Source organism: Oncorhynchus gorbuscha, unplaced genomic scaffold, assembly GCF_021184085.1.
Source record: "Oncorhynchus gorbuscha isolate QuinsamMale2020 ecotype Even-year unplaced genomic scaffold, OgorEven_v1.0 Un_scaffold_2341, whole genome shotgun sequence".
Classification (NCBI taxonomy): domain Eukaryota; kingdom Metazoa; phylum Chordata; class Actinopteri; order Salmoniformes; family Salmonidae; genus Oncorhynchus; species Oncorhynchus gorbuscha.
In genome coordinates this window covers 29,675-40,686 of record NW_025746885.1, presented here as the reverse complement: position 1 = coordinate 40,686, position 11,012 = coordinate 29,675, and the positions used below count along the sequence as shown (strand labels likewise).

The following is an 11,012-nucleotide window of genomic DNA, read 5'->3' as shown; positions in this document are numbered from 1 at the left end:
TCATGATATCATTAGTTATTGTATCCTATTACAGATATGTATGTTTAATTAATTGACACAACACAGCACATTATCTTCACTTTATTGAAGCTCCCTGAGGTTGCTAAGAAACCTGATGACTGGCAGCAGAAACATACCGACATCACGTGAAGACAGTCAGTGTGGCAATTCTGCATAAGGTATTTGATTGAATAAATCATCACTGCCACAACTTTCATCTCTCAATTCAACAAACCGTTCAGTACCTATTTGGAAATTCTCTAGTTTTACATCGTGTTTTGTCTTTACAACTCCAGTGTGGCATTACCGCCACGACAGTAGGTGGCGGTAATGCGCATTTTCAGTTGGTTTACAAACATTACAACAACAACAAAAAACAACACCAACACTACAGCAGAATCAAAAAGGGCGAAGAAGAAAATAGGAAGTAGTCGACGAGAAGCTAGCTAGCATGTTTAATATTTAGCTTCAGAATACAGTACTAACTCATTAACAATCTCTTGAACGGATTGTAGCTGTCTTGTCATTGACTACGTGTTGTTGTTGTTGTTGTTGTCGGTACGTGGGTAGGACAAGATGAGCGGAGAGAGAGAAACGTTGTTGGATGGAATCGAACAGAGTTTGTGGAATTTAACCGAGAACCATTTACGTTACCTGTGTGAACGTTGTGGAATAGCTGGTCGAGATGGCCTCGACGTCAAAGGGAAGAATTATCGCTCGTTGCGTCGTAAAATAGAAGAATATTGTGAAAGTGATGATTTAATGAAATTAGAGGACCGGGGAATGTCTTGGTTACTCCAATTGCAAAACGACATCAAAACGATACAACGAGATGCTAGCCTCGGGCAGTCAGCGCATGTGGACACACTGGACGACACCGAGCCAAGCAGAACCGAGAACGAGGAGGGCGCTGAGAGCTCGACAGACCCGGATCCAGAGAGACACATACCACCAGAACGGAGGGAGAAAGTGAGTGACGGGAGTATTAAATCCCAGTCACGGACACCTCACAGTTACTGGCCAGATAATTATTAAAGTAGATCAGAAAACAGATACAGATTAGCTCAGCTTCAGTAGCCTAGAATCGCAGGCTATTTGGCCCGATCTAGGATCAGTTTAGCCTTTTGGATCATACCGAATGAATTATGTACATAAGGGGGGTGGGACCTGATCGTAGATCAGCACCCATACTCTGAGACATTTTATTAATATATAGGCCCAGATCCTTATTACTTTAAGACTACACTGACACACTCTCTATTTTGTACTGTAGGACTCAGAAGACTCATCCTCCAGACAGTCCCCACCCAGTTCTTCAGAACCCCAACTCTCGACGTCATCACCGGGTCCCGACAGCAACCATGGCGACCAGAGGTCAAAACTGGGTAGTCTGCGGATAGTTCTACAAAAAGTTGTTGTCAAGGAGGAGGAAGACGACTGGGAGGAGGAGGAAGACGACTGGGATTGTTGTGTTACAGGTAAGTGATTAGATGTGTTAAGATGAGATGTACTTTAATGTCCATTAACTTAGAACACTTTGTGTTAGTGCTGGATGGAACGAAAGACTGCACAGTCTGTAGATAATTAAGCCTTGGGACAGGATGTACAATTACACCCACTGGACAGGACATTATTCCCCAGGACCAAATGAAGAATAACAACATGAGCTGGACTCACTTGCCTCTGTTCCTTATTCTCTCCCATCTCTGTCCCACAGGTGAGAGTCCCAACCAACCATCTGCCAGTGAATATAGTCCCTCTTCATCGGAAGATCCAGAACATTCCGAATCCGAAGATCCAGAACATTCCGAATCCGAAGATCCTGAACATTCCGAATCGGAAGAACCTGTACAACGACGAGCGAAACGCAAAACTCAGACTCACAGCTGCCTAGCGTGTGGGAGGAAGTTTGTCTCCTTGTACACACTAAGGAGACACCAGAACAGAACACACACAGGAGAGGAGACGGAGAAGATAAAAAGACAGAGTCCTGCTTCAGGAGAACCTGAACAACAGAAGAGGAAACGGGGAGTCAGGAAGACCCACTCCTGCCCCGAGTGTGGGAGACACTGCCCATCGTTATCAGCACTGAAGGTCCACCAGAGAATCCACACCGGAGAGAAGCCTTACCTCTGCTCTGAGTGTGGGAAGGGCTTCACTTATCAAAGTAGCTTGAGATTACACCAGAAGAAAGACTCCGCCGACAAGGTGACCTGCTGCTGTGGACAAGAGTTCTCCTCAAAGTGCGTTCTGGAGGTTCACTTGAAGACGGACACGGGAGCCAAGCCTTACACCTGCTGTGTGTGTGGCAAAGGGTTCGGTAAAAAAGAACGGCTAAAAGAACACCAGCGATCCCACACAGGAGAGATGCCTTACTCTTGCTCGTTCTGTGGCAAGGGTTACTACCAAAAACCAGCTTGGAAAGCCCACGAGCGAACGCACACAGAGGAGAAGCCCCTGTGCTCCGTGTGCGGACGGACCTTCTCTAATAAGACTACGTTAAAAGTCCACCAACGAACACACACGGGAGAGAAGCCTTTCCTCTGCTCTGAGTGTGGCAAGGGCTTCCTCAGTAAAGCATACCTGACGACCCACCAGCGATTCAACTGTTCCGGGGGAGAAGAACGACGGCGAGCGAAGAGGTTTCACAAGTGTCCGGACTGTGGGAAGGAGTTCACACAAGCAAACAAACTGGAGAGACACATGAGAACACACACAGGAGAGAGGCCTTACCAGTGCTCTGTGTGTGGGATGAGGTTCAACCAGAAAGGGAATCTGAAAACACATTTTAAAGTGCACACAGGTGAGTGTTCTCCTTTACCGTTTATACATCCTGATGGACTACTAGCTACTACTAACTGTCAGTGATCCAAACCATGTTGTTTTTAAAACAATAATATCATTCACACCTTAACAATAACATTGTTGCATGTTGCATTGGTCGAGTTCCAAACGACACCCTATTCATCTATAGTGCACTACTTTTGACCAGGGCCCATATGGGCCCACTGAGTTTCCCTGTGTCTGTCTATACAGGAGTGGATCCCAGTTTAGTGGCTGACATGGAGACTCCCTCTGAACAACCTCGGGACAACAGACGTAAAGCTGGGAGGCCACAACGCTGCCTCCATCAGCATGACGAGGAGGGAACCCAAAACCTACCGGCACCACAAACCCACCACCTCCCGGCACCACAGAGAGAGGGAACCCAAAACCTACCGGCACCACAAACCCACCACCTCCCGGCACCACAGAGAGAGGGAACCCAAAACCTACTGGCACCACAAACCCACCACCTCCCGGCACCACAGAGGGAGGGAACCCAAAACCTACCGGCACCACAAACCCACCACCTCCCGGCACCACAGAGAGAGGGAACATCCCACCACATCTCGGCACCACAGAAACCCACCGTGTCCCTCAGGGGAGAAAAACACTATCTCTGCCCTGAATGTGGCAAGACTTACACCCGGGAATACGACCTCCGAGTCCACCTCAGAACGCACACGGGAGAGCGACCGTACCAGTGCGATGAATGCGGAAAGACCTTCGTTCGGAAACAAGGGCTCCGTCAACACCGGCGGTCACACGCTCCCAAGCCCATGGGACCGACCCGTCAGTTAGGCAGACCCGTCAGCATGGGTTCCAGTAGCAGGAGACCGAACCAATCATCACCCAGGATGGGGAGCTCCAAGCAGCAGTTGCCCAGGGTTGATAAAGCCACACCTCCGTTCTCTAGTGGAGAGAGACCCATGCCCTTCCACACAGTGGAGAGACCCATGCCTTTACATCGGGTGGAGAGACCCATGCCGTTACCAGACATGGAGAGAGAACACTGGCAGTACTGGCATCTTTAAACTCCACGGCTATGGTCTGCATCCTATTCCCTATGTAGTGCACTGCTTCTGACCAGGGCTCAGTGCACTATAAATGGAATAGGGTGCCATTTTGGACATTGCATGTCTCTCATGACTACACAGAACTGTTATTTTTGCTTCCGTTTGTGTGTGTGTGTTGTTGCTTCCTCATTTATGGTCAGTATAATAATCGTTACCGCCGAGCGAGATAATCTTGCCAACTGTAGTTATAGTAACATACATATTTTTTAAATCAACAAAAAAATTAAGCGATTGCATTTTCGTCCATTCTAGTGTTTAAAAAAAAAAATATATATCTAAATATGTTATTTGACTTATTGAAGCTGTGATGATGCAACAATAAGAATCCACAGAGACGTACGTGTCATAATGCTACAGTATCAAACGGTCGGCCCTTTTTCTATATGCCTTATAACATTACATTTTGATTTCATTGACAGTATAAGCAGAGATGGCATCTGTTGTCTTTACACTTCAACCCGTGTGTGTGTGTGTGTGTGTGTGTGTGTGTGTGTGTGTGTGTGTGTGTGTGTGTGTGTGTGTGTGTGTGTGTGTGTGTGTGTGTGTGTGTGTGTGTGTGTGTGTGTGTGTGTGTGTGTGTAGTGTGTGTGTGTGTTGCTTCCTCATCTGTGATCAGTACAATAAAGTCTGCTGTATTGTGTAAGATAATCATTCCAACTGTAGTTGTCGTCCTGTGCATATTTTAAATCAACAAAAATGAAGTGTTTGCATTTTAGTCCTTGTGTTTTTTATATATATATATTATGTTGCTGATCGAAGAGGTCATGAAACTAAGAAATCCACAGTGACTTGCATGTCATAATGACATGGGCCAATACATTAACATTGGGAGGAGGAGGAGGGGAAACGTATTTCTCTCTTTATTACCTTTATCTATAAAAACATTTAACTTCAGAAACGGTCAGGCAGCTACGTTGAAAGAGACTTGTACTCTTCGTATTGTCTTTGTTCTCCCGACCGCATGGGGGCGCTACAGCACAAACACAAGACAACTTCATACCAGAAGTAGGAAGCCAAACTGAGTTCCGACAGTTTACCGAACTTCACTTATAGCATCTTATCGTTCACAAAAACACTTTTTGCAGAAAAAAAATATGTAATGGAAAAGGAAGACCGCAGCTTTTGGATTAAATAGCCTCAGGCGTTGGTATTACTCAGCCTCCATCCAACGAGACTCGAGGTTACGACCAACAACATTGCAAGTCATCATTATACATTTTAAACTCAACTAGTTTTCTAGTTATCTCAGGGATTAAATCCCTATGCTATGGACGAGGTGAGAATCTGAATGTGTGCTCGCCACATCTCTTTTCTGCAATCTGCTCCGCGGTTGCTATACCAAATGTTGTGGCTGGTTAGTAAATCAAGTTGCTGAGTATTTTATAGACTACAGTGAACGGAAGCAACATCAGTAACGTTACTAGATGACTACGTTGTAGCTCGCTGATATAATGTTTTCTAGTAAGGTAACGTAGCTAGTTAACTAACTAGCTAGATAAATGACGATACAATCAACAGTAGCTGGTGTATTTTGGTTTGCATTGATTGATATCAAATGTTATTGGTCACAAACACATAGCGGGGTGAACAGGTTGTGGCTCAGGTGGTTGATGTCCTCGATGATATTTTTGGCCTTCCTGTGACATCGGGTGCTGTAGGTGTCCTGGAGGGCAGGCAGTGTGCCCCTGATGATGCGTTAGGTAGACCGCACCACCCTGTTGCGGGCGGTGCAGTTGCGGGCGGTGCAGTTGCCGTACCAGGTGGTGATACAGCCGCTCTCAATCGTGCATCTGTAAAAGTTTGTGAGGGTCTTCGGGACCAAGACAAATTTCTTCAGCCTCCTGAGGTTGAAGAGGCGCTGTTGTGCCTTCTTCACCACACTGTGTGTGTGGACCATTTCAGATGGTCAGGGATGTGTAGGCAGAGCGACTTGAAGCTTTCCACTGATAGTTCCTCAACCAGTTCTACTCAGCTGGAAAGGTTTATTTCAGAGAGAAGTTGTATTTTTTTTCCATAGCAAGCAAAAAAAATGCCTTGCTATTTAGGATGGTGTCATATTGCTAAATCTACATATTAATAATGTAACTAGTGTGCTGTGAAAACTGCGCTGTCACTCTTCATCATATAGGACGTTGAAGACCCGTCCAGCCCGTCTCCATCCTGCTCCACTGAACCCCAACCCACGGTGTCCCCGGGTCCTGACAGGAACCATGGCGACCAGGAGGACAGTAACCATGGTGATCAGAAAGACACACCGCAAGGTCAGGAGAGGTTTACTGTGAGTCTGGACATCAACAGTGAAACACCAACATTTAATATCGTAGTCAAAGAAGAAGAAGAAGACTGGGAACTAGATAATACAGGTGAGTAGCTGGAGCCATGCTGCTAACTTGGGATGAGTCCCAAAGGGAATACTAATCCCTATCTACTACACTACAGTTGACCAGGGCCCTATTCCCTATCTAGTACACTACAGTTGACCAGGGCCCTATTCCCTATCTAGTCCACTACTGTTGACCAGAATGGCACCCTATTCCCTATCTCGCCCACTACTGTTGACCAGAATGGCACCCTATTCCCTATCTAGTCCACTACAGTTGACCAGGGCCCTATTCCCTATCTAGTCCACTACTGTTGACCAGAATGGCACCCTATTCCCTATCTAGTCCACTACTGTTGACCAGAATGGCACCCTATTCCCTATCTAGTCCACTACTGTTGACCAGAATGGCACCCTAATCCCTATCTAGTACACTACAGTTGACCAGGGCCCTATTCCCTATCTGGTCCACGCTGTTTGACCAGAATGGCACCCTATTCCCTATCTCGTCCACTACTGTTGACCAGAATGGCACCCTATTCCCTATCTAGTCCACTACAGTTGACCAGGGCCCTATTCCCTATCTCGTCCACTACTCTTGACCAGAACCCTATGGCTATGGTCAAAAGGAGTGCACTTTATAGGGTGCCATTTGGGGAGCTGTCTTGGATTGCTTTGCCATCGATCCTGCAACAGGAGAAGCACAGGAGACGTTGTAAAATAAGGGAGAAACCCGGTAGGTCTGCATATGCACACTGAGTCTGACAGTCTCACTAACTATATATGTCCTGTCTTCACTCTGCAGCCGGGGAGAGACCCTCTACATCAGGAGAACCTGAGCAACACCAGATGAAACGCAGAACGAGGCAGAAAAAGACCCACCGATGCCCAGATTGTGGGAAACACTGCCAGACATTATCGGCGCTACAAATACACATGAGAACCCACACAGGAGAGAAGCCTTACGCTTGCTTTGTGTGTAAGAAAACGTTCATTATTAGACAAGCTTTGAAAACACACCAGCGAACACACACAGGAGAGAAGCCTTATACCTGCTCTGAGTGTGGCAAGGGCTTCGCTCATCAATGTAGTTTGAGATACCATCAAAAGAGGAATTCTGAACAGATTAAAACAGACCCGAATGAGAAGATGACCTGCTGCTGTGGACAAGAGTTCTCCTCAAAGTGTGTACTGGAGGTTCACTTGAAGACGGACACGGGAGCCAAGCCTTACACCTGCTGTGTGTGTGGCAAGAGGTTCAATAAAGAATCATTAAAAGAACACCAGCGATCCCACACAGGAGAGATGCCTTACTCTTGCTCTTTCTGTGGCAAGGGTTACTATCACAAACCGGCTTGGAAAGCCCACGAGCGAACGCACACAGAGGAGAAGCCCCTGTGCTCCGTGTGCGGACGGACCTGCTCTAGTAAGTATACGTTAAAAGTCCACGAGCGAACACACACAGGAGAGATGCCTTTCCTCTGCTCGGAGTGTGGCAAGGGCTTCATCAGTAAAGGACTCCTGATGACCCACGAGCGATTCAACTGTTCTGGGGGAGAAGAACGACGGCGACCGAAGAGGTTTCACAAGTGTCCGGACTGTGGGAAGGAGTTCACACAAGCAAACAAACTGGAGAGACACATGAGAACACACACAGGAGAGAGGCCTTACCAGTGCTCTGTGTGTGGGATGAGGTTCAACCAGAAAGGGAATCTCAAAACGCATTTTAAAGTGCACACAGGTGAGTGTTCTCCTTTACCGTTAATACATCCTGATGGACTACTAGCTACTACTAACTGTCAGTGATCCAAACCATGTTTAAAACAACATGTAAACCATGACTTAGTATACTCATCCACACCTTAACAATAACATTGCTGCATTGTGTCTGTCTCTCCTTTCTCTCTGTCCGTTTTGTCTGTCATGCAGGCAGGGATCCCAGTTTGCTGCCTGACATGGACATGAGGATGACTTCTTCAGAAGCAGCGAAACAGCCTCTGGACAACAGACATAATGTTGGGAAACCACAACAATTCCAGAATCAGATTGGCGAGGAGGGAACCCACAACTTTCCTGCACCACAAACCCACAACCTACCGACACCACAAACCCACAACCTACCGGCACCACAAACTCACAACCATCCGGCACCACAAACCCACAACCATCCGGCACCACAAACCCACAACCTACCGGCACCACAAACCCACAACCTACCGGCACCACAAACCCACAACCTACCAGCACCACAAACCCACAACCATCCAACACCACAAACCCACAACCATCCGGCACCACAAACCCACAACCATCCGGCACCACAAACCCACAACCATCCGGCAGCGCAGAGGGAGGGAAGCCACCACCACCTCCCAGCAGCACAGAGGGAGGGAAGCCACCACCTCCCGGCACCACAGAGAGAGGGAACATCCCACCACATCTCGGCACCACAGAAACCCACCATGTCCCACAGGGGAGAAAAACACTATCTCTGCCCTGAGTGTGGCAAGACTTACACCCGGGAATACGACCTCCGAGTCCACCTCAGAACGCACACAGGAGAGCGACCGTACCAGTGTTATGACTGCGGGAAGGCCTACGTCCGGAAAAACAATCTCCAACAACACCGGCGGTCACATGCTCCCAAGCCCATGGGACCGACCCGCCATTTAGGCAGACCACCCAGGGTGGGCTCTAGTAGTGGAAGGTCCAACCAACCACCCAGGGTGGGATCTAGTAGTGGAAGGTCCAACCAATCACCCAGGGTGGGATCTAGTAGTGGAAGGTCCAACCAATCACCCAGGGTGGGATCTAGTAGTGGAAGGTCCAACCAATCACCCAGAGTAGGAAGAGCTAAGCAAAACATGCCTACATCAATGTAAATATGAGAGACTCGTGCCCTTACCGCAGATGGAGAGAGGACACTGGCAGTTCTGGCACCTTTAAACACGGGGCTGGGTCCATATCATCATCCCAAATAGCACCCTATTTCCTATATAGTGCACTACTTTTGACCAAGGCCCATATGGGAACCTTTAAGGGCTCTGCTGAAATGCAGTGCACTATATAGGCAATAGGGTGCTATTTTGGACACTCACACTGCATCTTATGACTACAGAATCGTTATTCTTTCTGGTGTGTGTGCGCGCGTCTGTATGCACGCATGTATTTGTGTCGTGTTGTTGTGATCAGTACAATACAGTCCACTGTGTTGTGTAAGATAATCAATCATACTATGTAATCCTGTGCATTTTATTTCTTGTTTATTTTATATATCTTATTTTACTTATTGAAGCTATCATGATACTAAGAAATGACTTGCATTTCATATAACGCCATGGTCCAATAAATGAACATTGGGGGAAAAACGTCTCTCCTTTATTACCCCTTATCCAGGGCACGATACACCGACGTCACAGATGCGCGATTCTTTAGGGTGGCAGTAAGGAAGCCATTGCGATCTGCCCTCAGCCTAGATTTACGTATTTATTACTTCTAAACAAAATAAACTTTTTGGTGTTCTGATAGGCTTACAATGATGTTTTGATTATTTATTTTACAGTCGCTAAGATTATATTTGGTTGTGATCTTAGAAAAATAACTATTTTTGGATGTAGCAGTTGTTAGCTAGAATGCTAACGCTCATTGATTATAACCTGTCGCAAAAGCTAGCCAAAAGAGACATTTTACTGGTTTAAGTTGAAGTGTTTCTAAGTATAATGCAATTGATTTGTGATGATGACACAAACACTAAATTAATCAGGACATTCATACTAGCCTTAAAATCCAAGTATAATACAAAAGTAGTGTGAAATGCACTCATAAGCAACATGTAAATAGATGCTTTTTTTTGCTGGCGTTCTATAAGAACTCCCTCTCGTTCTATAAGAACTCCCTCTCGTTCTATAAGAACTCCCTCTTGTTCTATAAGAACTCACTCTCGTTCTATAAGAACTCACTCTTGTTCTATAAGAACTCCCTCTCGTTCTATAAGAACTCACTCTCGTTCAATAAGAACTCACTCTTGTTCTATAAGAACTCCCTCTTGTTCTATAAGAACTCCCTCTCGTTCTATAAGAACTCACTCTCGTTCAATAAGAACTCCCTCTCGTTCTATAAGAACTCACTCTCGTTCAATAAGAACTCACTCTCGTTCTATAAGAACTCCCTCTTGTTCTATAAGAACTCCCTCTTGTTCTATAAGAACTCCCTCTTGTTCTTCCACCAACTTGTGCACGTCGCCCTCTGCTGCAAAGTTTTCAAACAGAAAGGGGTCTGTCTATAAAACGTTTAAATTCAGAAGCGGTCAGATAGCTACAGGTAACTACCAGAATAAAGGAAACACCAATATAAGGCGTCTTCTTTATAGGACGCTGGGTCACCACGAGCAGTTAGAACCTCTTCAATGCACACTGGCATAAATTCTACACGTGTCTGGAACTCTATTGGAGGGATGTGACACCATTCTTCCACGAGAAATGACATCACATTTTGTTTTGTTGATGGTGGTGGTGGTGGTGGAAAACACTGGCTCTGGCCTTGCTGCAGAATCTCCCATAGTTCAACTGAGTTGAGATCTGGTGACTGAGACGGTCCTGGCATATAGTTTACACGTGGTTTTCATGCTCAGTTCAAACCCTTCAGTGACCCATCCTGCTCTGTAGGATGAGCTCATGACTGTAATTCTTGGAAGAAGTCACTGCTAAATCATATTTAAATTATTACATGGTTTTCATGCTCATCAAACCCTTCAGTGACCAACCCTGTTCTGTGGATGAGCTCAATTCCCTCCT

The 11,012-nt window shown here is 46.3% G+C and overlaps 2 protein-coding genes across 5 annotated transcripts; both read left to right on the top strand.

Moving 5' to 3' along the window:
* The first annotated feature begins 1,448 nt into the window (after positions 1-1,448).
* On the top strand, positions 1,449-4,548 carry LOC124025677 (zinc finger protein 782-like). Its single transcript, XM_046339019.1, has 3 exons — positions 1,449-1,478; positions 1,718-2,803; positions 3,037-4,548. Exons 2-3 carry the CDS (start codon positions 2,368-2,370, stop codon positions 3,855-3,857), a joined length of 1,257 nt encoding a protein of 418 aa, XP_046194975.1. The 5' UTR covers positions 1,449-1,478; positions 1,718-2,367; the 3' UTR covers positions 3,858-4,548.
* Positions 4,549-4,841: 293 nt separating this feature from the next.
* Positions 4,842-9,673, top strand: LOC124025675 (zinc finger protein 2-like). 4 transcript variants are annotated; one of them, XM_046339016.1, is made up of 5 exons: positions 4,842-5,175; positions 6,028-6,262; positions 7,025-7,960; positions 8,149-8,926; positions 9,005-9,673. In XM_046339016.1, the coding sequence occupies exons 1-5, from the start codon at positions 5,167-5,169 to the stop codon at positions 9,099-9,101; spliced, it is 2,055 nt and encodes a 684-aa protein (XP_046194972.1). In that variant the 5' UTR covers positions 4,842-5,166; the 3' UTR covers positions 9,102-9,673. The 4 variants fall into 4 exon arrangements, with proteins under 4 accessions (XP_046194972.1, XP_046194973.1, XP_046194971.1 ...); XM_046339017.1 differs by having other exon boundaries at positions 4,845-5,175; positions 6,028-6,160; positions 8,149-9,672; XM_046339015.1 differs by having other exon boundaries at positions 4,846-5,175; positions 8,149-9,672.
* The last annotated feature ends 1,339 nt before the right edge of the window (positions 9,674-11,012 follow it).

Coding starts and splice junctions, on each gene's coding strand:
- LOC124025675 (XM_046339015.1), top strand. Junction 6,263..7,024: donor CTGGGAACTAGATAATACAG/GTGAGTAGCTGG, acceptor TTCACTCTGCAG/CCGGGGAGAGACCCTCTACA. Junction 7,961..8,148: donor GCATTTTAAAGTGCACACAG/GTGAGTGTTCTC, acceptor TCTGTCATGCAG/GCAGGGATCCCAGTTTGCTG.
- LOC124025677 (XM_046339019.1), top strand. CDS start 2,368: ATGCCTTACTCTTGCTCGTTCTGTGGCAAGGGTTACTACCAAAAACCA. Junction 2,804..3,036: donor ACATTTTAAAGTGCACACAG/GTGAGTGTTCTC, acceptor CTGTCTATACAG/GAGTGGATCCCAGTTTAGTG.